The sequence below is a fragment of the Eurypyga helias genome, unplaced genomic scaffold, assembly GCF_000690775.1.
Source record: "Eurypyga helias isolate BGI_N326 unplaced genomic scaffold, ASM69077v1 scaffold11807, whole genome shotgun sequence".
In the NCBI taxonomy this organism is placed as follows: Eukaryota; Metazoa; Chordata; class Aves; order Eurypygiformes; family Eurypygidae; genus Eurypyga; species Eurypyga helias.
This window is the reverse complement of record NW_010261156.1, coordinates 13716-41449: the sequence shown is the minus strand read 5'-3', so window position 1 is coordinate 41449 and position 27734 is coordinate 13716. Positions and strand designations below refer to the sequence as shown.

The 27734-nt window shown below is 38.8% G+C and overlaps 1 protein-coding gene across 1 annotated transcript in view; it reads left to right on the top strand.

Moving 5' to 3' along the window:
* The window catches only part of RGS22 (regulator of G-protein signaling 22), a gene marked incomplete at both ends in the record, with an annotated part of 43920 nt that extends 16420 nt beyond the window's left edge, over positions 1 to 27500 (top strand). The window contains 12 exon segments of the mRNA XM_010155268.1: positions 3666 to 3860; positions 7721 to 7813; positions 8333 to 8490; positions 11432 to 11594; positions 12210 to 12368; positions 14161 to 14220; positions 16225 to 16386; positions 19294 to 19473; positions 20994 to 21134; positions 24957 to 25064; positions 26713 to 26815; positions 27391 to 27500. Coding sequence (XP_010153570.1) covers positions 3666 to 3860; positions 7721 to 7813; positions 8333 to 8490; positions 11432 to 11594; positions 12210 to 12368; positions 14161 to 14220; positions 16225 to 16386; positions 19294 to 19473; positions 20994 to 21134; positions 24957 to 25064; positions 26713 to 26815; positions 27391 to 27500 — 1632 coding nt within the window.
* Positions 27501 to 27734: the final 234 nt, after the last annotated feature.

Genomic DNA, 27734 nt, shown 5'->3' with positions numbered 1-27734 from the left:
AATTTAATACAGTTATGGGAAGTACAATATTTTAACACCAGTATCAGTTTAGATAAAGGGAGTTATCATTACTGTGAACTTCTAGGGTCAGACACAGGATTTATGTGAGTGGAAGGTGATGACAGGGGTTAAGGGAGTTTAGCCTTTCCATTTAAGACCGGGCAGTGCATTGTATTCCTCCATCATATGATTTTGTCAAGCAGCTGCACAAGCCCCTCGTTTAGATCAGAGCAATATCCACGCCTTTGGGCAGCAATACAAAGCACTTGGACTGAAATCTTTTTTGTGTTTCTTGCTTCACTCTAGCCATTCTGAGATTGCTTACCAAACCCTTCTCATCTGGGGATGAATTCATACCAAAATCCAAGGCCTGAACAGTTCCCGATTTGGAAAGTCATAAACAAGGCCAAAGTCTTAATCTGAATTTCCTAAGAATTTAAGATATTAAGATTTGTGCCATTACATAAAATTTCAAGATGTAAACTCTGACCAAATTTCCAGATAGGGTTTTGGGTTCAATCCATCACTTATTCTAGGAAAATGTACAGCTGGCAGGTGGGAAAATTCTTTGTGTTTTACAAAAGGAACAAAACGTTGAATAAATGAAATATGATGTGCACTTGATGTCACATGTTTAAGATTTTTGTATGAATTTGATAACTTTAAAGTCCATTTAATGTATTTTTCTTCCCTATTGATCCTTTAGGATATTGGCCAATACAACAAATTCACTGTTCCACTGAGATTCAGAAAACCACAAGACTTCCATGACATGGGAGTCAAAAAGGTCTATGAATGTTCCTTTTTAAAGGATACAATATATTTCCCCCCTACACCTTGCTGACTTCATCGGCCATTGTTGAAGGCTGTGAACACTGACACTTTTCCTTGGCATGTCTAGAACTCTTTGCAGCTGGTTTTCCTGCAGTCCTTGCATTTATATGAGTGCAGATCTACAGATTCACCTGAACCCTCAACAAGGGACACAGGGATGAAAGCTCCTTCTCATTTCTCCCCTATTTGCAAGTGCACGCATTCACTGTGTCACTTGGTGATGCTATCATTTTACTTGGTGGGTCAAAACTCATGTCAATGGATTGTTACAAGAATTTAAGCAAAAAGATGGCATCATGGCCAATCCTCAGACACTGTGAGTCTGCATCCTTCAAAAGTGAAGGAGCTATCCTGATGACAGCACTGAGGATCTGGTCCTTTGAGTTTTGGAAAAATGGAATCCTATTGCTAGCTTAAACACCTCTAAATTTCTGCTTCCTGTGTATTGCCAGCCCTAACTATTGTTTCTGGGAAAAAACATCTGTCTTTACTATGCTCCAGTTTTGCACATGAAATTATACAGGACTGGGGGCAGTTCTGCAGGTAGAGCAGCCTGAAAAGGCAGTCCCTAGCATGGCAGTATATTACACCTGTGTGTGTGTGAGCAGAATGTCAACAGTGTTTGGCCAAAGTTTCCTTAGACTGGGCAATTTCTGTAGGCTGATATTTTTTTTGTCATCTGCAAATATACTCAAGTTAACCCATTTCATACAAAATCATAGGGGAAAGAAGGGTTCCACGCAAGAAACTTGTGAAGCGTTTGTTTTGGTTTTATTCTTAATACTATGCTAAAAATGATCAGCCATTTAAAGAACCAGGTCAAATGTGTGTGGAAAAAATTGAGGACCTATTTTGGACCCTTTTCACCAAATCACAGATCCCTTGTGGGGTTTTGTGAGTCATAACAGGTGGAGCAATGTAGCCCTAATGACGAATAAAATGGTTAACCCCTCTTTAAAAAAGTCTATTTTTAAAGATACCACATGTTTATATCATTGGACTGGTCCCTTCTAATTTGGCTATTTTATGTGTTTTTGGATCAGACTAGAGCATGATGTAACTGAAACTTTACTAGTGTTAGGGTTCTTCAAAATAACTTACATCTTTTGAAATCACTGTGAATCTAATTAATGCTGTCTCTGTTAAATTTATTGGGGATTTGCTGAAAAGGGCATAATTTAAGTGTAGTCTTGTTCTTCAACTAGGACCCTTCCTGTGGATGTCATCAATCTTAGACCTTACATTTACACCTCAGGGTCTTTACTGCACTGATGACATGGGCCACAATAGCCACAAACCATCTTTGTTTTCAGTGATTAGTTCTGTGTAGGAAGACGGTGGAATCCTGCATAGACAGTAAATATAGTAATGGTAACAAGTTCTACATGAGGGATGGGTCAGCCATCGTAACTCTGTATTCCTCAGTGACCTCAGGGTCTAAAGAGTCTGTTTCAAACTGTTAAGGTCCAGAATAATGAGGATGTAGTCTGGTACTGTTTCTGTTTGAAAGAAAGAGTATGATAAATCAGAATTTAATTTAAAACAAACAAACCCGTAATTATTTAATGTACGCAAACATTCTTCCACTGTGCTTGAAATCTAAACACAACAGTGTTTTATTATTGCTTGAATGCAGAGTAAATGTATTAGTTTCTTCTTTTCTACTGCTTTGTACATCTGCTGGTTACAGCTGGATTTTTAGCAACATACGGAAAGTGAGAGTTTTCAGAAACCTGTACTCTTCATTGTCAAAACTGTGTGATAATAAATAGTGAAGATGGGCTCTTCAGTGCTGTCCTGGAGAGAAATGCTGATTTATGCTACTAATCAGATCCCCCGACCACATGCTTGAAAATTAGCTAGACTTCGAAAATACGAAGAAAAACATTTATAACTATATGAAATTTATTATGGCAGCATATTTTTGCACTTGAGTTCCTAGCTGCCATCAGAATCATGATGTATTAGAAAGATATTCTGGAATATCTTCTTCCAGGATACTCATGGAAGAAAGCATTTTCCCCCGAGTTTTCAATGTTCTAGTTCATAGCAATTTATGAAACATTTAAAACCAGTAATTTGACTTAGGGGACTATTTTGGGGGAAAAAAAAAAAAATCACTTGAAATAATAAAAAACCATTACTCGGTGCTTCAAGAATGAGCTGCTAGTGAGAGGGAAACATTCTCCAGGTTTGGCTTTCTTCTGTTTGTACATGTTGAATGGCGAACTCCGTGTGCTTCAGAAAAAAAGCAGATTGTAATCCTTGCTTTGGTAAGGGTTCAGACCTCAGTTGTGCAGTGATATCTCCTGTTACAGATCCTGGACCACAATGCAGTCTCACCAGTGTCAAAGAATTGTTCAAGAGAATCTCCACACAGGATGAAATCTTACAATTTTTCATTACTTTTAGCCTTAAATTTGCAAATTCCCATCTTTTGAGAAGTAAGACTCTTTCACAAGAGTCCAGCACATACTCTGGAAAATAACAGTCTGACTTCACGAAAAGTGCAGTTGCTGTAATGACTGTGGTTATCTGAATCTAAGAATCATCCAAATATCTCCAAACAAAAATTACATTCAGCATTATTTTGTGATCTAACAATTTTTAACAAGTAGGAGTAAAAATAGCAGAGAAGTCAGTTATGGCAATAGCTGAATTTTGGACAAAATAATAATATTGGTTAAAAACAAGGCAGGTGTAATCAGATATATGTTCAAAATACGCAGCAGGGCAGTGAGGGACAAACATGCATTAATTCTCTCCTTCAGTGGATGGTGACCTTTGGAGTGGATGATGACTAAGAGAGGGTTTTTTCTGTGTTACTGCAGTTCCTCTATGCAACTTACATTGCCCCATCTGCCAGTATGGACATTGGACTTCATCAGAGGAAGAAAAACATGATTTATCAGAAAATTGACCCAGCTTTTGAGGATCTTTTTGACCCAGCAGAAGAATATATTCTCACTGTTCTGCTAGAACCGTGGATGAAGATGGTGGAAGCAGACAAATACACTTACGGAAAGGTAACTAACTGATCTTGAGGACACTGAAAAATTCTGAAGCTGGGGGAGAAAATCACAAGAGCCTTCATATGCAACCCTGCTGCATTTATAGTCAGGAAGGGAAAAGTATTATGGGATGTTTTGTTCACCCACTCCTTTCTACACTGATGGGTGGAGAAACTTGCAATGGGGATTCAGGAGTTGGAGAGCACGAAGTTAGTTCTTGTTTCTGTTTTTCTCCACCATGACCTTACATGAAGCATCTCCATTTTTAAAGGAAATAGCTTACTGCTGATACTTCTGTCAGCATGTGATGAGAACATGCATGCATTGCTCCCCGCAAAACATTTTGAAATCCTCTTGTGGATGTTTTGTTCACCCACTCCTTTCTACACTGATGGGTGGAGAAACTTGCAATGGGGATTCAGGAGTTCCAACTCTCCAGAGCACGAAGTTAGTTCTTGTTCCTGTTTTTCTCCACCATGACCTTACATGAAGCATCTCCATTTTTAAAGGAAATAGCTTACTGCTGATACTTCTGTCAGCATGTGATGAGAACATGCATGCATTGCTCCCCGCAAAACATTTTGAAATCCTCTTGTGGAAGTTTTGTAGTACAGTGTATTTTTACTATATCATGCATGCATGTATGAACAACTGGAAGAACAAATACCTAAAATCCAAGTTGAGGATGGTCTTCTAACCCTATTAGGTGATGGCCAGCATTAAACATTTAAGAATAGAGTATAAGAACAAAAAGAAACACATACAGCAGTATTGCCAGCTTCAGGACTTTGACACTGAGGAGGTTCATGAAGGTCTTCTCCACATTTTCATGTTTAATAGTCTTTGATGAGTGTTTTTTTTCCCCATGGGTTTATGTAAATGTGTCTTGAGTCACGACATATCATCTTCAGCCTCACTGTAGTAGTGAGTTCCAGGGTTTAATCATGCAATAAGAGAAAAAAATTCTTATCTTGTGAACCCCTCCCTGATAATTTCACTCGGTGCCCTAGTTTTGCATGTCATGAGGAACAGTGAACAATTGTTATCTTGTCATATTCTCCATGTTGTTATGACTTTACATGTTTCTGTTGTATCCCACTTCAATTACATCTCTTTGAAACTCAAGAATGCCAGACTGTTTGACCTCTTCTCCAAAAGAAAGTGTTCCGTACCTTTGTTACACTTATCACCCCCATCTGTATCTGTTATTTTATATTCTTTTGATGAGATGCAAGCAGTACTCAAGATCTGGATGCACTAATGATTATCCAGTGGCAAAATCATGTTTTCTGTTTTGCTCTTTATTCCTTTGCTAATTGTTCCTATGATTCTAATTGCCTTTTGACTCCTGGTGAACTTTGAGTGGATATGCAAAATGTAAGCTAATAGCCATCTGCAATGATTCCAAGATCTCTTTACTAAGTAATAACAACTAATGGAAAGCCCTAATTTGGAGCTCACTGGAATGACTTAATGTTTATTGTCCTTGAATTCAGCTGCCCTTTTATCATGCAGACGCTAAAGTGTCCTGAAATCCTGCAGCTCTTCACAGTCAATTTAATTTTTTTGCTCTAAGGAATCATTTTGCAAACCTTGTTGTCTTCTCACTCACCTCCTTTTCCAGATAATTTCTGAATGTTTAAAAAACACAACCTTAGTGCAGATCCCTGTGAGACTCTGATGGGAACCCCACCCCATAATGAAAGTTATTTATTTCTTTATTTTTTATTCTCTACCTTCTAGTTAACTCACAAGGGAACCTTTCCTCTCATCCTGTGATAACTTAATTTCCCTAAGAAACATTAAATTTTGAACCCTGAAAAAACATACTAAAATGAAATATACTAATCCAAAAAACCACATTCTCTTCGCAAAACACTCTTTGCTTTTCAGCATCTTTTCTAAGCTTTTAAATAAATTATTTTTTCTAAGCTATTTCAGCTATAATTGTTTATGACCTGCAGAACAATGTGTACCTAATCGATGCTTTCATTAACCTGAAATTTTATTTCCTTTCAATCGGACTAGTTTTAGTCTTTTGTAAATATGTATTTTCCTTGTATATTATCAATACTAGTTTTTTTATCTATTGCCAGTCCTCACTGAGTCAAGTAATCAACTCAGGTGAGTATTATTATACATCCTTTTTAATAAAAAGGACTCTGCTTTTGAGTGCTCTCTGAATACAGTGTTTTCACTGCTTCCAGCGATGGAAGAAATCCTCCAAAGTAAGAATTGAAAATATAAACTTTTGCTTTAATTTAGTGTGTGTGTCAGTTTTTACCTCCTTGAGTTAACCGAGGCATAATCTATTGCCCTTTCAGTTTAGACCGTGCTTTGCTTTGTGAGTGTATTTATGTTCAGGCGTTGCAGTGCCCTAATAACACAAACATCTTATTCAGAGCATGAAAAACCAGAACTGAATCCTTTTGACTGCACAATACATGTGTTTGTGAAGAGTTATAATACACAGACATAAACCGACCTGTTGTAGGAGGCACTAGAGTCTCTTTGTACTAGGTGCAGGCTGATGCTTAGGCACACTCCTTCCCAGCACAAAGACAAGGTCTGCTTTGTATTTTGTTCAGACCCTGGCTCTACTCTTCCCCTTTGTTCTACCATACAGCAGGATATATTTGGCCCATAATGAAACAAGATATTTTATCAAGAATTAGGTGAGTCCAAAATTGTTTATTTGGGACATGGTCAGTATGTATCTACATTTTTATCTTTAAACAAAACATGAAAACAGAAGAGTTCCTATTTATTCTTGACTCTCATCCTGCCTCTATCTGCTTTCTGTTTAAACTTTACGAAAAATGTTCCGAATTATTTTCCTATTTACTTTTAAACTACATTTTCTTTTAAAGGAAAGAATACCCCAAAGCACTCTATAACAGCGGAATAGGGTTACGTTCAGCCTGAAGGCATTCAGATAACACGCTGATTAGTGTGGTATTCACATTTAGACAAAAGCGTAATGGATATTGATCTAAAAATGCTCTTCTCTCTCTTGCACACAAACTCCTGTATAATAACACCACAGCTTTCTAATCTTTGTAATGGGCATGCTAAGCAATATAAGGCATTGGTTCAATTTTGCTAAATATCCTAAACCCTGCATTTGAACGGTCTAGGCAGCTGAGAGGCTCACCGAACTATTCCTTATGCAGTTACCGATTGTTTGCACGTAACATGGAGAACTGCTCCAGTTACATGCATAAGGCTTCTAATCAAGTTAAAAAATCCCAATACTTCATGAGTTCTAATAATGTACAATTTATTATTTTATGGCATTACCTGATATAAAACTAAAGAAGGAGACAAGACTGAAAATCTGAGAGTTTCATCTTCGTTGTTTAGATATTATAGTATCTTTCTTGTCTTAAATTTCCATTTCTGGAAATCTGTGGCACTCTGTTTTTTCTGACATTTCCCACCGAGACTCATAGTTTTAACACCTGTTTTTCTGTTTCTCAGTGGCACTTTGACATACAGTTTGCTGGTATAGGCAATCAGGTAGTCTGACACAATAGACAAAATGTAATATATATACAATATATTATATACACAATTTAATATAGATTTTTTAAAAAAATACAAAGTTATTTTCTTAAAGATACAGTTAAATTATTTAGTGATGTTCTGTAGAAATCTGCATGTGATCCTACACAGATCTGAAAATTTTGCTCTACCAGGGCTTTTAATTGAATTGTTTGTCACAAGGATGTGACTTCCAGTGTCTTCTAAACAACAGTCTCATTACTGGCAAACTTGTTCTTTTCTATCCACTGTCACTGGCAAGGTGCCCATCCAATTCTCCATCTTTCTATAATGTGTACTGTAGGGATGACATAAGATATTATTTTTATTAGGTGGAGTTGGTGGAAGAAACTCGACAGCTGGACTCCGTGTACTTTAGAAAGCTCCAGGCTTTGCATCAAGAGAGTGGTTCCAAGAAGGATGAGGTAAGACAAGTACCTACTAACAAAAACAAACCCTTTTTCTATCAGAGAGGGTTAACGCTTTGAGTATCAGCAGTGGAAGACTGACTACATGCCAGTTCAGAGAAGTAAGAAGTCCGATTTCTACCATTCATTTTGGAAAATGATTGACAGCCATTGTGTTAGTTACAAATACAGGTCTTTTGTCAGCTACACCAGCATCAGACCATGGTATGATTGAAGTCAATGAGACAGTTTCCACTGAAGTCTTTGGAATGTATTTTGGGCACTTAATCCTGAGTAAATACCTCAATTTCAAGTAAATTACAGGTATATATTGGTTTATTTGATTATGGAACCTGCAAACACTGGTATGCAAACATAAAACTAAAGCTGATTAAGAGCCAGAGTGTTAATTTATTTCTCAGCAATCAAAAAGCTGTTCTACAGAGGCATAGGTTATCTAATGCAAGGATTATTAGACTGAGCAAAATACAGAGTTGAAAGAAGCAGTTATGCAAGTGAAATAATTTCTTCCCTCAGAGTACTGTTGGTGACACTGGTCTGCCATCCTGCCCTGCTGCTCTGAAAGAAGATCGGCACTTGCGTCAAGTTCCCAAACAATTGGCAGTTCCTGACCTGATCCACGACAAAGAGAAGTTAGAACGGTTCTGGGCTTTTCTTCATGAGCATTCTGCGGGGTATGTTTCTTCGTTATTATTATTTTCCTCATTTCTAAGTTCAGAGGAAATCTTTGCTGGGGATCTTGGAGATCTAAATGTTCACAGATTTTAGTCTTTTTTTAAAAAATGTGTTTGTATATGAAATACACATGCATATTGTTTAAACAACTGAATTGTCTTAACATTTTTGGGGTAAAAATTTTCCTGTCATAACATGTCTGTGTTACAGTTCTGCTTTCAGTTTCATCTTTGATTAGTGGCAAACCCTTGAGAAGAGCAATTAGCCTATAATGAGTAAAAAATTCTCTTTTTTTTTTTAGAAAAGATTCAATTCAGTGCATTTTAAAAATTAAAGCTGGATGTTATAAAAATGTACAAATAGAAGACAGCCACGTTATTCTCACCATGTGAGAGCAACTGCAGTTTTGTGTTTGCACTGATCTGAACAGAATTAAGTACCGGCTGGTAGCAGACAGAGTCTATGCAGGGCTTTTGGAAAAGTGAGACCATTTGTTTAGAAATGAGGATCTAAACAGAAGTTCTAGCAGAAGTAAATGTTAGTTTATTTCTTTTTCCCCAAGCCCCACGCTAAACTCTGTCCTCTTTTAGGAAAAGGCAAATATATTTTTTAAGTAACTGCTACCAAATCCTTAAATTGTCACTTCCTTCCTTTAACCTGGGTTCCCATGAGGGGATGCTTTGCATCTTGCCTATTGTTTCTAGTCAGCCGCTTGTATCATTTTAGACTGGATCTTGGTCAGCTTTTTCAATAGTGTCCAGAGATAGGCATCTTACACAGGATTTCTCTGGCCGAGACTTGATGTCATCACTTCTGCTTATCATCATAGGTTCCTTTTGTAGTCAGAGACAGAAGTACATAATTCTGGACACAGATCTTGTGAAGGCAACATCTAAACCCAGTTTGAATGGATCATTCCCAAAGAAGGCTATTTCTGCTCACTGACTACAAAAATACTGTAGATACTCTGAGTATTCTGCTACTGAAGTTCTAATATTTTCTTCCTGCCCCTCAGTGAATCATCTCACACGGTCCCTGAGCTGTGCACACTACACTTTGGAGATCACTGGTCTAGAGTTCCTCTTTATCTGGGGAAATGGTAGGAATCTCCAGACAGCTAGTCACTGGCTAAGATGTGGTCCTGGACAGGTATGGTGCATTGCCGCTGGGACTTCCTGTCTCTCTGTTTCACAGACAAGTCCCATCGTAAGTGATAGAGCCAGGCAGAGAAATGTTTGCTTTAAGAGAGACATTTTCTTTTGTAAAAATTCATAATGAAGAAAAACATTTGAAAGAGTCTCTCAAAACAGAGCTTTAGAGCTGGGTCCAGGCCTAGTAACTCTGAAATCCAGCTGGCATGCTACAGTAAAGATGCTTAATGGTACCATAAGCTGAAATGATCCTAGAACTAATGCAGCCTGGAAAATTTCAGCAAAACCCAACAAATGTGCCATTTGCCTCTTCATCAAAATTTAGGGTTCTATTATTGCCCAGTTGTAAGTGATCCTAGTTTCAGGTAGGACAGGCTGCTGAGTACCTGGGCACAAATTCTGGTAAGAAACTAAACAAAGTTCTACTAATAATTATTTTGTTAACTATATAGAATATATTCACACAATTGCAAGACAATTTGTGTTACTTTGGGTTAGTGGGTTACCACTTCTTAGTCCGGCGAGGCTGACTATGCTCATGATCCTGATCCGTTGAAAGAAAAAAGTAGAGTATGCTAGGATAAGTCACCACTGTGAACGGTTTAACTAACAGACTAATTTTATGTATTTTGCTTTTTAAATCAGATGGATGTGTTTGATCGGTTGTCATAGTTAGGTGCCAAGGAGTAACTCCATAAACCACAGTAACTTGGATTGCTTGCATTTGGGTGAAGTTATTCCCGTTGTGATGAACTAGCAAATGAAAGAATCTCATTCTCAATAGAACTTAGGTCTGTAAGTGTCTCAAAAGACTTCCGAAAGGGGGACATCTCTTCTTAAATCAGTTGGATGCTTTTCAAAGTTTTACTTATAGACTAATGCTTTGAAAAACCCAGTTATTCACCAAATGGAAAAGTGAAACAGATTTGTCTGAATTTAATGTTTGATATTTCCTGCTGCGAATGCAGTGAATGTCCTCATTAAAATGCTCACAAAACTTCAGCTAATACAATACTCTCAGAAAACGGTCATATGAATTAAACTGCAAACTTAGGTATGTCACTTACTCTGTCCTCTGGTTTAAAAAACAAAACCAATGTATGTTCCATTGATTATGAAGAATATCTAGATCAAGGATTGCATATGGAGATTGTCACTTTCTATGAATAATGAAATAAGTAGTAGAATCAGTAATTTATCGAAAGGCAGCCCACAAAAAGCCCTAGAAACAAAACCTACCATAAATCCGCTTTGTCTGCTCGACTGCAGACTTACTTAAGCTCTAGCACTTCACATGGGGTAGGAAGAAAGTGATTTCTGGGGCTGATGTTCCCAGCTGTCATCCCTGCTCCTTTCTCAGGCATTACAACGAAGAGGCAGAACAGGGGGTGTCGACTTATCTTTTGGTGACTTGCAGCCTCAGTACGGCTTGAGGTTCTCATCTGTTTCATTTCTCACTCTCCCTGCGAGCTCTGCACGATGGCTCTGGTTCACAGTCCCTGCTGTATTTAGCAGTGGCACATTGAGAAGGTTGCTCCTTTCAGAGTACCCCAGAAGGAACCTTAAATGAGATCCCTAAGATATGTGTTTGATCTGCCTGTTCAGCAAGTGCCGTGGTCTCACCAGATGGTATTAGCAATGAAAAAAATGACATAAAATTTCAGTCCAATATGACCTGGTATTTAGGACTTGAACACATTGGTGGCTTGTGGTTAAATGAATAACTCCCTAGAATGTTGATGAAATTAACTCAATATTGAAATAACATTCTGTTTAAATTTGCTTGTAGCATGGATCTCATGTGCTGGCTAGATATTGAACAGTTCAGAAAGATGCTCCCCAAGGATAAAGAAAAAAGGGAGGAAAAATGTAAGGACATTAAATACAAGTACTTAAACAAAAAGTACTTCTTTGGACCCAACAGCCCAGCTACCAGAGAACAACAAGAACAGGTACCAGTTACAAAACTGCTCATAAAGAACAATACACTGAATGCAACCGAGATAAAAGTCCATAAGCAGCTTTACTCCAGCTTTTCCCCAAGCTATCTTCTCAAATCTTTCCTATATTTTTGGCCAGAAATCTGGTTCTGGTCTGCTTGCGGGGGTCCCCTCCTTCCTGTTGAGGTTCTTCTTTCCCCGTCCTTACAGAACATCTCTCTTAAACCCTGATCTGAGGCCGCAGCCAGAGCATGCACAACACAGCTCAGAAAACGTGTAAAAATGGTTTTCGAGCAGAGTGACTTGTTCCAGCTTTCTATTTAGGTATGTCAGCAAAGCCACAGACAGCGAGTCAGAGCTGTGGTACTCCGATATATCTTGATACTTAGGAAATTTACTCTGTCAAGCTGGGGTATTATTAGCTGGAGTCTGTATTCTATTATAGGTAGGGACAAATGTAATCTGTTCCCTTTTATAAAAAGTACATGTGAGCCTTGGGTAAGCATGCATTAAATGCTTTGCTTACAGTTAAGCTCTTGCTTTGCCAAATCAAGGATGTAGAGAGATAAAGGACTTTCGGTATACACAAAAGTTTATGTCATGTGTTATTGTGTTTGGATTGCTTAGCTAATGCATCCAGGTGGAGGACGGGGACAAATCCTTCATGATCGGCTTTCGGCAGCAGTCCTGCTAAAAATTCAGCAATGCGTCCAGAAGAGATTAGAAAAACAATGGCTGCCATTGTTCCTGGCAGATGAGCACCGTGGGTCAGAGGGACGAGCAAAGGTAATTTTTTAACAACAGCAACACATCCAGGCATTGTTTTTTGTTTGGCTCATAATTTACCAGTGGGATAAAACGGTTCAGAAAAAACACAGCCCACAACTCAAACTCAGTTTTCGTGGGAAGATGTTCTAGCATGTACAGGTTGAAGCATTTAGCTTGATAATTATGGAGGCAGCTCCTCTGAAGGCTTAGTCTGGCTGACAATGTTATTGTTAGATCCTAAATCTGGAGAAGACGGTGTTCACTGTGCTGCTAGCCAGGCTGCTAGGGGCGTACAATAATCTTTGCTGTGGTGTTGCACTCTCCTTGTGCCATTCTGCCCTAGCCGTACACTGGCACACAGAAGACATGCTGCTTTGTGTAAAGGATTTGCCCAGGGGGACAAGAACACGAACAAATGAGTGGGCTTCCCACACTGTATTCTCTCCGTATTGTCCCATCTGGAGATGCAGTGCCTGTAGAAATTACTCCAGGACTTGTGAAATTCTGCGGAGTGGGGAGGTTAACTGCTACAAGCCTTGTTTCCAATTGGTTACTTCAGAAAGTTGCCAGAAAAACTGGGAATGAGAAGCCTTTCGCTCCTGCTGCCTCATTAGAAAGACTGGGGAATGGGCAGAGCTCACATCTGCCTTTCATGAGAGTGCCTCTGTGAGTGAAATCTGTGTAGGGAGATCATCCTGCTGGGGACAGATGCAAAAAGACTTGGTTTTTGCACTTCCACAAAAGCTCTGAAATGCTGGTGTCACAGCCAAAGGAAACTTGACAGTTCCACGAAGCAGACGCAGAGGCAGACAGCATTGATTCATAAAGCTTGTTTTCAATCATCTTTTTAACATCGAGAAGGTTGTCAGAAGTGTATTTGAACTGGATCATTTTCATTGATTCAGAGCATTGAGCCATCTGAAAAATGTAGGTTCTGATAAGGCAAATTGTAATTTTAATAATGATTATGTTAGAGCAAAATCTCCTAACTTTCTGCCCTTTTTTAGCTGAACTCGGGCTCCTTTATGAGCTGTGGCTCTAAACCATACGGTACGACCAAGCTGCTTCCAGGTCTGGAAGCCAGCTCATGCCTCTTCTTGCACCTGCTGCGCTGGGCTGGCAGGGGCAGTGACCCATGCAATTTAGAAAATGCTGTATTCAACTCTAATAAACAGTTTACAGGAAATACATACTTCTAATGAACTTTTAGTCTTTTCCTAACTCCATTTATGTCTGACTGCTCTTTTCTTTTTCTTACTGCAAATTCAGAGGATGAAAAGTTCCTTTGAAGAATGTATTTTAGAGGAAATGAAACCAGATGACATTCTCCACTTGGCTTCATATTTCACAGTGACCAAACACTGTGGGCATGCTATGTAGTCCTTATTCAGAAAATCTGCCCTTGATTTGAGGTGTATTTTTGCTACAAAGAAGCTGCAGGATCAAGCCTGTATTTCTGATATAGCTGTCCAAAGGAACTGAAAACATTTCATAGAAAAAACCCCAAGTTGTAGATCAAAATCTGTTCCAAACATAAGTGGTCACTTAGAACATGATGGGTAAGGCAAACCAGTGGGAAGAGCACAGTTTGACTGCCATTGCCTCTTGTCTTCTGCCCAGTCTTAATGAGCATGCACTCGTTTATAGCTGAATAAGGGATGGCGTTCAGTGTGGGTCCACAGGTTGCAGACATAAAGATCCAAATGAAGATGTATCAACCGTTCTACCACTGTGGTGGCAATCATTAGAGGGCTGAACATGAAACAAGAAGAGTTAAAAACCACAATGACAATCTTTTTTTCAACCCTAGATGAGTGACATAACTGAAGATCTTTCACGCCAAAAACAGAAGAGGACCAGGATGTGGAAGGCAAGTGAAATTTACTGTGTCTCTTGTGTTTGCAGTTTCACTGTCTTTTCCGTTTGGACCTTGCACATCTTCACTGTTTCCCTGCTGACAGTGTGAGGCCCAAAGGTAATGCTGTCAAAGGCAGGCATGATTGCACTGGCTACAGTGGACTGATGACTCACATTACTGGTGAATTTCGCTCCCCGCTGGGTGTTCACAGTAAATTTCTCCTTCTTCCTGTCTGGAGAGGTGACAGTTGAGAAAAACATGTCTCATCCTGAGCTTTGGAGCACTCTTAACCCTCCTCAAACTGGTATTGTACCTTTAATTCACATTTATCTGTATTTTGCATGCAGTGGACTTATTGGGACAAGCTGTTCATTCCAGCATCTGGTAGTTTATTTATTATTGCGAGTGGATTACGTGCAGACACAAAAGGGAATGTGAAATATGCAGTGGAGTGGGCAGGTTTAATCATATCTCACAGTATCTGTTTCATTTAGAATTGTGTTTTAATCTTACAGTACTGAGATAATATCAATTTTAAACATCTTAAACCTTTGTAATAATACATTTCATCAGATGTTTGCCAGTTTTTTCCTCTTGAAGAGCAGTGAACTCTTTGTGATTGCCAGCATACAAGTTGTGTACATTTATTCAGTTGAACTTCATTGTCTGTTGAAATCAAACTGGAGACCCGGTCACCAATTATCCTTGCAGACCATTAGCTCGAAAAGGATCCAGAGTGCATGCAGGTTCTGTTAACTGTGTTTTCCTTTTGTCTGTTTGTCAGGAAGATGGTTATTTTCCATGTTCTGCTTCAAGGTTGTTGACCCATAAAATAAGCAGTATTTGTATATTAGTATAGGGGCGGGAGCAACTTTTTGTTCTTCCCTTCAGGAATATGACCTCGAAATAATTTTTCGCAAAAGTTACCTAAATTCTGGTCACAGGGGACAGAAGACATTTGGAGGATTGGAGGAGGGCTGAGAAGATGCCACCTTACTGTAAAAGTTGAGATGACTTTATTTTCACAACAAAGGGCTGTTTTGACAAGCACCACCCACCCTCTCGCTCTCATCCCCGGCAGGCTCTGCACAGGACACTAAGCATAACCCCTGTTTTTAAGAGAAGCTGCAGAAAGACTTTCATCTTAGAATCAGGTTAGATTTCCAGGCCTGTCTGCAGCAACTAAAAATGTTTCTATCCCATGCTGACCATTGAAAAGCGCTCCTTCCCTCCAGGACTCCAAGAGTTTTATACCACTGTTAGAAGATAGTTTTCATTCATCCATCTGATAACAAAGAGGGGTTGTTTGGCTTGCTCCTCAGTGACAGCACAAGAACTGTTTGTTCAGGAAGGCAGGCCAGCCTGAACTTCATTTCAAACAAACTGTCCCTGCATAAGCCATCTTTCTTTCTCCACCCTTTCCTGGCTGCTTACTGCTCCGTGCTTTGCAGCATGAGGATTTCCAAAATGTCTTGATGACTTTAAATTCTATTTCACTATTGGTAGCTTTACTCCACAGAGAGCAAACTCTCCGGCTTCTGTTGGTGATCATGGCAACACATTTCAAAGCTCATTTTGTTGGTGAGATCCCTGTCAGAAGCATTTTACAACTTCAAGCTATGTGGTTTGTCTGTTCCTTTTTCTTTGTTGTTTGTTTGCACAAAACTCAAACTGTTCTCTCGAAAAGTAGCCTGTTGCCATAATCAATAACAATAGCTGTTTCCATACTTTATAGTATGTAGTCATATGGTCTAAATCATTGTCAGTCATTTCCTCTCCCATCACGTCTTCCAAAGAATGTTGCCCAAACCAAAATGGAAAAAAAAAAAAAAAAAGAAGGAAAGAAAGAAATGAAACCTTGCCACATTCTATTGTATCCATGTCATAAACTCATAAACTACTGAAGGTTAGGGTCAGTGCAAAGATAAGAATCAGACAGTTTACGCTAACTAATGCCTTTGTTATTGCTTTTTGAAGCAAAGTTTATTTGGTGCGTTTATTTCTTCTTTTTGACAGCATGTGGACAATAAGTGGGTTTCTTCATCCAGGGAAAAAATTGCTTTCCGCAAAGCGCTGTTGAATCCAGTAACAGCAAAGCAGTTTCAACGCTTTGTGTCACTGAAAGGAGACCTACTGGAGAACGGAGTGCTCTTTTGGCAAGAGGTACAGAAGTATAAGGTACGGCGGTAAAACGGAGCAAGGGGAATATCGTTCAATTTGTAAGCAAATGAATCCATCGCTGTGTATTAAGAGGATTTTAACAAGAATATCTCTAGGCATTTTCTTGTTCAGAGTAAAACCTCTTTCACTCTTTAAACTGTTTTTTCTTCAATGAAAACCCTTACATTTTATTTTTAATGACTTGAATATATTATCCCTGTATTTCTTTATGCTTCTTCAAACTGCAACATTCTTCTGAGTCTCAAAGAGACACTAGTAACTAGCTAATGCTCAGATTTCGGTATGCATCTGTTGAGCAGCGGAAAATATGCAAACATTAAAATCTTCATTCTGTCTCTATAGTTAACATACTGTTAAATAATTGGATTATTGCTGAATTTAGTAATCCCTCAAAAATCAGAGAAACCTTTAAATTTCAATCAAATGTACAGACGTAAAGATAGTATTTACCCCGAAAGCCTACATGTACAATGCAACCCCTGTCTCTCTTGCAGTCTGTACAGCCACATTTGACTGCAGCTGAGGATGTGGCCAAGGTGATAAGTGATGGGGAAGGTCAGCAGATTGCCTCTCTCCCAAATCCATGCCCCTTTGTGAAATTGCTTCTGTGGGGGGTGAAACACAGTGGGAGAACTCTTGAGTGAGCCTTAAAATCACACTGCAGCCTCCTTGTAGCACCTTGGACTGAATGTAGGGGCACCATGGATCGTTCACTGGTTCCTCATTCCTTTTGCCTCTGGGATACTGCTGATGCAAAAGTGCTACCGGAGTGCAGAGCCTCTCCTGGGCTCCCGAACGTAGCTGGTGTGCAGATGGCAGGCAGGGAGCATGAAGTTGACTAACGAGCTCAGAAATTAGGAGGTAAACACAGTTGATGTTGCAGTAGCAACTGGGGATCCTGCTGCAGGCCTGTTGGGTGTATTTTCACTGTTTAATTTTATGCATTTGAATTTGGGATCTGCTTTAGAAGCTGAGGCTCCTCTGTTTCCAAGGGGCAATCTCCTTTCCTCACAGTCTCTGGTCCCTAAGCAAGGAATCATCAGCTGAAATGCTCTCTGGGGCTGCTCCTGTCTCTCTCTTGGTTGCAGAGTGGCTAGCTTAGACCAGAAAGTTGACATGAAGGCACCTGAAGTTCCATGACATTTCTTTTTTTTTTTTTAAATTTTTGACTCTTCATTGTTACATTGTAGAGGACACAGAAACTTCCTGCAAATTAAGGTGGAGTGTAGTTTAAACTGTTCTCATTGTGCATCTGGTCTCTGAAGAAAGCCTTCATTGTTTTATGTCCCGCCCCCTCTCCTTCATTTATGTTAATTTTATTTGTCTTCTTATCAAGAACAAGAACAATCTGACCATATTTCTACACGCATGCAATTTGTCACGCTTGGCAGTTGATGCTCTTTATAGAAGCGAAGGGCTGGAGCAGTAGGAGTGCTGTGGGTCAGGCTGAACCGGGGGAACGTTGCCAAAGACGTGGGCAGCACTTTGCGTAGCACATACTTGTATTGTCTGAGCCCTATCATGCCATCAGTTTAGACAGAACTCACTTTAGGAGTCTATGACTGTATTGCTCCTCGTAACCCATTGGGCTGGCAGCACATCTTGGGACAATCAAATAACAGAAAAAAAAAATTTTAAACAATTATGAAGAAATAGAACTCTGAGGATCATTTCCATCTGTTCCTCTATGCTCCTGTCTCATCCCTCTTCACATCATATGGCTTGTCTTCCCTCTTACTACAGCTCTTTGCCTTTTCCTCTATGCTGGATGAGGGAAGGAAGCCATAATATATTCTTAGGATGTATTGAGTATGTTTTTGTACTGCCTTACTTTCTTCACTGTAGCTGTTATCATTCTTCTTTTCCCTTCACGAAAATAAAAAGTATTCATAATAAAACAAGGCAGCTCTTTCACAGACCACATTTCTGGTTAAAAGCCCTGTTTTTAATTTCTTTGCAAAGTAAATAGCCAGCCTCCTATACCAAAACTAAACGCACATTCTTCATTTAGAGACCTCTCTTCCTGAAAATTCTCTAGGGTGCTCATTGTGTCTTTAGTAGACATAGGTGATAATCTACTGGTGTTATAGTTCGTGTTTCAAAGTGTTTGAAGGAAGTTCTTTCAATTATTTTTCCTCTCGATCAAAGTCCAGTGGTAGCATCGTCAGAGTGTTAAAAAACAGTAATAACAGGTTTTACAAGAAAATAGGATCACGCTAAAAAAAAGTAGAAACCCCCAGTGTTTCTTTGAGATCTCAGCCTTGTTAAGTTCAGGTTTCTTTTGTATTCTGTTCTGCGCAGAGGTATTTTGAACGCTGAGGTTTAGGGAAACTAGAAAAACTTAATGAATGGGGAAAATAGCAGATTTCAATGAATGGAAGACTGTACTGGTAGCTGAAATTGTCCCTTCTTGTGCCAACATTCCTGTTTATAATACCTTGTACCCTTTAAATAATTACTCTCTTTTCCTGGCGTATTTAAAGTATTTCTTTGCCATATAGTTAACATGGCTATGCTAGTCATATCAGGCTCATTGTGAAAATCAGAGCATTTCACACCTGAAGGTGCCTTTCTCTTTTCAGAAATGTCTCCTATTTGCCAGTGATATACTTAGACTAAATACAGGAGAAAAACTATCCTGTTCTATCAGAATGTGGAGTAAGAAATTGTCACCTAAAAGCAATGATTGCTATATATCTGCATTGGAAAACCAGAAGTCTCACTCATGCCTTAACTATGTCTTTGACCATGCACATTTGCTATCAGAATTTTGTCCTACGTACTGAAGAAATCTACGGTATAATTATTTCTGTATGACTGTTACTCTTTGATCACTGGGCCTCTGTAAAGGGTCCTGTCTCTCTCTCTCTCCATTGCCTGAAAAAGCTATTTTTTGTGTTTCAGGATTTATGCCATTCTCATTGTGATGATGCTACAGTCCAGAAAAAGATCACGGCTATTATTGACTGCTTTATTAGTTCTGCCGTACCCCCAGCTTTGCAGATTGACATCCCAGCTGAACAAGCAAAGAAGATTCTGGAGCATAGGAAGGAATTAGGACCTTACATTTTCAGAGAAGCACAGGTAAGAAGCTGAGAGAGTCTCTGTAGCGTATCTGGCTAATGCCTGTGTGCCTGATTTTAAGGACGATCTTTGTTGCTTATGTGACAATTCTGACTCTGTACATAAGCCTGGGCATGAAGAGGAACACTACAGTCATACATTTCAGTGAAGATTGTATGGTGGAGATGACAGAGAGGCTTCAGGTATTTACTGCTTGATAAACTGGGCAATCTCTGGCAGTACAAATGAATTCTGTCTGTTTCTTTAATTGCTTGTTCTTTGTCTTTAATTGCTTGTTTCTTATCACTTGGTTAATGTCAGAGAAGTAATTTGTAGCTAGAAAGTTTGTAGTTTTTGTAGCTTGTAAAAAAAAAACCCATGATGTGAGTGAAGCCCAAAGACAACTTAACGTACGGATATCTTTCCCTTCTTTATCACAGAATGTCTGTATTAAATGGCTGTAGACAATTTTCTCTCTGATAATTGTGCTAATCAGACTGAACAGCAATTTGTGATCCTTTACTACAGGCTTACCATTTTCTTATTCCTCATTACTGTCTTCTCTGACTTATCATCTAAACCCAAAAAACCTAGTTCCTCTTCTTTTCCTATAAAATTGCCACTAACACCTTTAAACATCAGCTGTGAGTCCATAAAGTGTTTGGATCACAAAAGTGAATGGTTGGTTAGAGAAAAGGGTTCATATAGGTCCTAAGAGGAATAAGAAGTCTCATTTCACCCTGCTTAAAACCCAGTGAACTCCAGAAATGTGGCACAAAACCAAGGGAAGATCTTGGCCAAAAACCTGTGACTGAAACATGACAGCGACTCACATGTCACTTTCAAGTCTGATGAGCCAGAAGCAGTGAGGTGCTGAGCATGCTCGGCTCCTTTGAAGCCAAGTTTCTCAATGAGAATTAAACATCTAAATAAATTGAAAAATGTGAGCCTTAGTACGTGCAGCAAGAGAATTCACTGAGCCCCTCTGTTTGCTTTTCTAAAATTGTTTTTCTTATTCTAGTTCAAAAAAGACCCTGTGAGAGATTATATCATTTAAAAATTATCCAAGATTTGCTCATAGATCTGTAATGTGGTTTAAGAGCCTTTCCAGAGGCAAAAAAAGTATTTCCTTTCTCTTAAGGAGGGAAAAAAACCCTCTCCCTAATGAACTGAATATCTGAAATACTTGAGCAGAAGAGTGGTGCAAAAGCAATTCTACTGGTGTATATTTTATCAGGAATACTTGTAAAAAATGATGGATGTTTTCATTAATGCAAACAATTGTTTAGGGAAATATAAAAAAAGAAAGTGCCTTTTGACTGTGTTTTAAGAAGATTTCTCACCAGTAATAAACACACTGATGAAAAGCATGTGCCGAACAAAGCTGGGCTGAAATGTCAGGACACAGTATGTGGGAGGAACAAGGCTGTGTATTCAACAAGAAATAGTTATTTCATTCTCATGGTAAACTATGTTTCATTTTACAGTAAACTCTGTTTTCTTAATATGGTCAAGACTGACTTTCTTTTCTTTCTGTGCAGATGACTATTTTTGCTCTTCTGTTTAAATTTTGGCCAAAATTCTGTAAGTTTCGAAGAAATTTGGCTAGTGATAAAATTCTACTTGCCTTGGAGAAAAAAAAGGGGAAAAAGATGCAAAAGAAGGAAGGCAAAACAGCAGAGGTAAGGCTCACAGTGTCAGGTGACAGCTGATGAACTGCATAAAAACTCCTTCATGAGCAAACATATGTGAATTCAACTATTCCTTTCTCAGCCTGATCCAAAGCTACCGAAATCTTGTTGTTAAGAGTTCAAGCTTTACACGCGACCCGGTCCTAGGGCGATTATTTCCCAATCCTGCCAATGCATATACATATCTTTAACTTGAAGCAGATGAGTCAGTGGAATACTCCTTTTATTAATCAGAGGGGAAAATGTATTTTAGTCATCTTTTGTGCTAAGAGAAGCGCAAAAAAGAGGGTTGAGTTTAAAAAAAATAGATAATCTGTGTACGGTCCATGTGTACAGTGGGTAACTGCAGACCTGTTTGCACTTTCAGTATGTACTATCCGATTTTAGAATATAGTCCTGGGTCATGACTGAAAGTGAAGCAAAACAAAACCAAACCAGATTTCACATCTACTTTTCAAAAGGAGCATTGGAAAACCCTGCGTATTATTTTAAAAAATATTTATGTGCTAATTGCTTTGTATAGTCTTTGTCTTTCCTTGAAATTTTCTCAGCTTTGACACTGAAATTGTTAGACTGTTCACAATGAGTTTCCAGACAGTCTCAGTGTATTAACAGAACTGTGACCTCTACAGACGAATGTTTCCTTGTAAAATTGTTTTTCTTGGAATTTTATTATTAAAATATAATGGATTTTTTTTCCTATTGATTATAGGCTTTGCAAAAGTTTATTTTTTACAAAATGTAATTGTTTGGCTAGGTTTGAGGAGAGAACATTGTTTTAAGGGCAGAGAAATTATTGGACTTGCGAACTATCATAAGTAGCATTAAAAGACCTTTGCATATTTTAAATACCATGTACACGTGTGTTGAGCTATTACTCATGATGAGAACCACATGAGTACCTGGACAGATAAGGACATGTATGCCTGTAAGAACATGTACATGTTGTTACCCTCTTTTAGACATGAAAACTGAGGGCCGGTGAAGTGTTACTCAAGGCCACACACCAGTGTCAAACGAAGTGTAAAAGTCCAAGAACTCATGTTCCTTTCTCCAAAGCACGTTGCCTCCATACAGATATGTCTGGCAAGGCCATTGGCAATACTTATAGTGCAAGAATGCAATATTTCAAAGTAATGCACTTTTGCGTTTTCACAGACTTATTTTTTCCATCTGTTTGTTGCCTGTAAGATTTCTGATTAAGACCAAGGAAGTAAAGAACGACTCTTGGCCAGGAGGGTAAAATCCTAGCTTTTATGGGGAACAAATGGGAAAGGTGAACTACCCTCCTGAGCTGGGAAATAGGATAAGAAATTTTATAAGTGACAGGCAGAGAATGCGGTGCAGTAAATAGTTTGCAGGCTATTCTTCTCACAAAAAATTATCAGGAAACCAGTTATCTTTTAAAAACTCTTGAAAGAATAGGTGGAACACCTAAGATTTTGAAACCCTTGTCCTCTTCTATTATTGTTTAAAGAATTTGCCATGCCTTGTTCTCCTGCCTGAGATTTCTGTCCCCTCAGTGACAACTATTCAAAGGATTCAGGATCCCTGAGGATACCAATAATGTTCATCCAACATAAGCGACAACAGGTTCCCTTGGTAGCTTGTAGAAGGTGATGATTTCTTGACATTTAAAATAACCCCTCATAGCAGAGGGGTTGGAACTAGATGATTTTTAAGGTCCCTTCCAACCCAAACCATTATGATTCTATGATTCCTCTGCCTCACCAGGCTCACGTTGATGGAGACGAAAGCTTTGTCAAGGGATAGAAATTATTTAAAAAAAAAAAAAATATATATATATACACACATATTTTTTCCCCACATGCAAATCAGTTGCCATTTTGGGTTTATATCCAATGGAACAGTCATGGTCCTGGGGGAAGAATTTTACTTTCTCCCTTCTCATAGATTTGTCCCTGGGGTGTCCAATCTACCTGGGCTCATTTCACTTTCTGAACTGACTGGTTAAGAGTTGGACTTCTATGTGGTGTAATGGAAAAGATGGGTAGACAAGGAGTTTTTCACTGGACAATGAGGCATGACTTGGTATTATTTGACTACCTCAGTATTTTTTGTGTGTGCTTATTTGTTATTTATGGGACAAATCCTATCGAAGGCTTCCTGCAATGGACTTGGTGGAGGGGAGGAGTGGCTGACAGCAGGGGATGCCATGCAAGCACCGTCCAATGCAGAGACGTCTTTCAAGCTTAGTGTCTGGAAAGCAGGGATGGGTGAATTAAGCTCTAACATTCAGCATAATGTGATTGCCTCAGCAGTGAGCTGAAATTGTTGTTTTAAAAGATGTTGCCTTGGGAGAGTATGGTTTGCTTCTTTGCATTCACATACTTGCCCCCAGTGTGGCACAGGTATATGGGCTCAACTTTGGCTCGTCTGTGGATCTGTTGCTTCATTAGCTCCTGGATGCAGATACCACACGCATGCTTTAAAAAGTATCATTAGTCACTTTTTGCAGACTGACTTGATGCCTATATTTATAATTTGTTTTATACACGGTTGCATTTTACTTCCAAAATAGTTTTTGGAGTTTTGGCTTTCAAGTGTACAAAATAGCTTTAACGTACACTCTGAATCTGTACTTAGTCTTTCCATGCCATTAGCAGAGGAAGGTAAAACCATAAGCTTAATTTTGCTTTTCTGTGTTTCACTCATCTTTCTTTTTGCTTTTTACCATTAAGCTTATTTGTTAGTACCTGGTGTAACGTCACGGGATATGACATTGCCATAACATTGCCTAATTTATTATGAGAAGACATTATTTAAAGACCTTATTTAAAGACCTTATTTAATTCACCATTCTCATTGAGAAAAGTAGCAAACACAAACTGTAGTATGCACACTATTTCTGTATTTGCTTTGGCAGCTCTGTTCCATCAATTGAGCATGTCACAGAAGTTAATAAGCCTGTTTCTGAAGAGAAGATAAACACCACACTACCTGGGAAATTCTATACCCGCTAGTCAACCTTATAGATGATGAGTCCATAAGACAATGGGGATCATAGAGAAGGAAAAGGCACCTTGGGAGCAAGGATGTAGCATATTCTGATTGTCTTCCAGATCTTTCAGGAACTTTCTGAGTGACTTTGGGAAGCATTTGACTGACCTTTCTGGGTTTTTTTCTCACTTTCTCCTTTGCAACATGGGAGGGTTATATTACTCACCCCATGGGGAGGTTGCGAGGTTAAGTATATGAGGTTAAATATGAACATTGATTAATGTTCATAAAAAGTTTCAGGGTCATCAGACAGAATGTACAAAGGTGCAGCCTTAATAAAACACTAGAACAACATGAAAATGACAAATAGTTAACCACTAGAATGGTTTACTAAGGGTTACAATGCCTGTAACATGTATACTGTAGTTCCTTCGTCGGTACTGGACCAAGCTGGAATTAATAATGAGAAATCCTACATTCTACATTTATACCTGAGGCCAAATTAGAAGGTCACAATGGCCTCTCTGTCCTTAAAATAAGTTCTGTTGCAGGTCTGCCCTCTCACTTAGCTATATTTTGGAGCAGGTATTGAATCTGAGAGGAAGATGGTCTGGAGGAGTACAGAGGTCAGGAAACTTTGGTTAGGACAAAAAAATGCTTTTAAAAAACAGTATCTTGTAATATTTTTATTATGCCCAATGTAATGAATTACAAAACTGGACATTCTAAAACATTACTCCATATGACAATATCTTTTTTCCAATGTCAATTTTCTTCTTCCTCAGACTTTGCTTTTTACTTTAGCTTGGTAATGTCTTTTTACATCTAACTGTGAGTTCTTATTATTGGCAGGGTAAGGAAGTGGATACAAAACTCATCAGTCTGTCAAGCGGTGCTTTGGTAGATGAGATTGGTGTGGAGAGAGGACCAGCATCATTTTCAAATGGATATGGGTGGCAGGTGAATAATAAATATGTTGCTACAGATATAATCATTCAAGAGAGATAAAATCACCTTGGGAGAATGGGAAGGTGGCGTTTGGTATTGAATACTACTATCACATGGTTATTTGATAACTGTTCATTCTTCTACAATTAACTTCACTGTTGTAAGATTACCTACTTTACAGGTGATTTTTAAAAATTTATTGATTTTTTATGATTAAGATTTTGAGTAGTATTAATATTTAACAATGTATTAACCCCTTTAGGTGTATAGAATTTAAAAGAATTTTTATTTAAAGATGAATTGAATAAAAGGAAGCACAATTCTGGAATTAACAAGCTTTTCATAACTTGTGAAATTCATAGCCTGCAAGAATTTGGTTTAAGCTTGAGTCTTGTTCTGCTCATATGTGAAAAACTGAAGCTGAACTCATCTAGGAAATCTAAGTATTTGAATAGAAAATCTGTCAGAAAATAGCTCTTTAGTACTTCTTCCAGAACAACTCTCATGATGCGTCAAATCTGTAGTGAAAAGGTAACAGCCATTTTATTGGAGAAACAGGAAGAACGGACATACTACCCTGGGCATATCAAGGGATCTTTCATAGCTGAGTTGACACTGCCATGGCATAACGGGGGATCTGTGCCACCACATAATCCTAGCTATGTCATGTGATGCAGGAGTAAACTGCACTTTGGCCACTGCTTATATTCCATAGAGTTCTTCCCGCAGCATTACATTAGTGATGAGCAGAATATAGAAACAGGCAGTCTGAAATATCGCCAGTATCTGAAACCACTATGCAAACTGCACAGTTAATCTCACATTCTTATCCCTTTAATGGACTTTGGCTCATACTTACTTAAAAATCAGAAAGTGAGTTGAGTGAGCCAGTATATTAATATGTGTTGCCTAAGCCCTCAAGAAGCAGCAGGTAGTTGCAGAAAGAGCAATAATCTTTAATGGAGCAGTTTCTTCTCAAAGCCCCTTTCTGCTAAAGAAAGATGCTAGAAATCCTTACTGAGTTCTTACATGACAAATAGACCCCAAATGTCTCAGGCAGTAAGGAAGAAAAATGGCCAAATAAAAGTACAGTTCCCATACTGATTTGGGAGAGTGACCTAAAATTTACATGGAACCTTAAGTGTGGTTGTTGCCACGCAAAGAGCAACGCTTGCTCCTTCGAAAAGCAAAGGATGACATCTCCAGTTGACCTGCTTCTAGCATTCTGACAGAGAGGGCAGGCAGAAAGAACTGGGAGGCTAATGAGACCTTTGATGGTTTGAGAAAGGACACACTGGAAGGATATGGCAGGGAGATAAAATCAAGTCCTCCATAGCACAAAAGACTGGTATTTTAGGAGGGGAAAGATTTGCTGTATTTAGGTTTTGAAGAGGAAAGGAGGGAGAATAGGAGTCAGACCAGGGATGGAGAATAAATGAATGTACACATCATATCTTTCAAACTTGCCTAAATTGCATTTTATGGTGTTTTGAGATTTGCTTAGTTGCAGCAATACTATTTTTCCCATGATTCCAATATTGACATGACAAAACTTCTCTTGTTAATAATTGTGATTATTCAATAACATGGATATAACATAAACAAGGTTTTTGTCTCACCATTTGAAATGGAGGCTGATGGTTCTTACTGGTTCTTGCAGACTTCCTGGTCCTATTCCAAGTACATAGAAGCCTTGGAGCTGGAGAGAATACTCCTTAAAATGCAAGAAGATCTGGAGGAAAACTCATCATCATCCCTTACAGGTTGCTAACCAAGCTCTGTAGTTTAGGAGGACAAGCTTATAGGTTAGGTGAAGTTCTCTCAGTATAAGGACTTTATTTACTCTCCTTTGGAGTTGCGTACATAAACCTCTGCCGCTCTTACGCTGCCTGCAGGGAAGTTGCTCTCTGCACCACACTCGCGAGTGTTAAGTTTTCTAAGAAAGGGAAAGTGAAAGTTGCATGTTATCAGCATTGCCTTTACTGCACAGCTCCTCCTGCAGAGAGGAATTCGCGCATTTCTTCCTTCTGCAGAGCTGACATGGCAATCCGATTTGGTTCACACACATTTTTGCCTCCCTGGCTTCTTGTGCTTCATCTTACATACAACCAGAGACATGAAGCTTTTTTCTCACCAGTTTGTCAGTATGCTTTTGGGGGAGGTAAGAGGCATGGCTTCATCCTTGTTTCAGACGTGAAAGTTCTCTTAGGTCTTCCCCAAGGATATGATGACCTCTTTGTTCATTAAACAGCTCCATTTAGCAGTAGGGATAGCAATAGCACTATGTAATATTAAACCCCTTCAGTTTCCTACATTTTACATTTCTTTCTGTATGCAGGTACCTCATCTATGTCCTTCCCAAAGTCTGGAAACTCTGAAAAATCCTCCATTTCTCCAAAGGGTAGAGTGACTTTGGAGAAACACTCAAATCTTCCCAAGAAACAGAAAGTGAGTACCAGGCTGCCAACAAATGTGCTTTGAAATCTGGATTCTTAAAAGCTAGTTTTCCTGCTGTCAGTGCTGATGCTCATTAGTACCAAGTTATCCCACTCCAAATCACGTTTAACTGAAGCTGTGCAGCCTCAACATGAAGGCAAGATTATTTTTCACTTCAACCATGGTTAGTGGACCTAATGTTGACCAGATGGAATTTTGTTGCAGAATGGTAGTCTCTGAAATGTG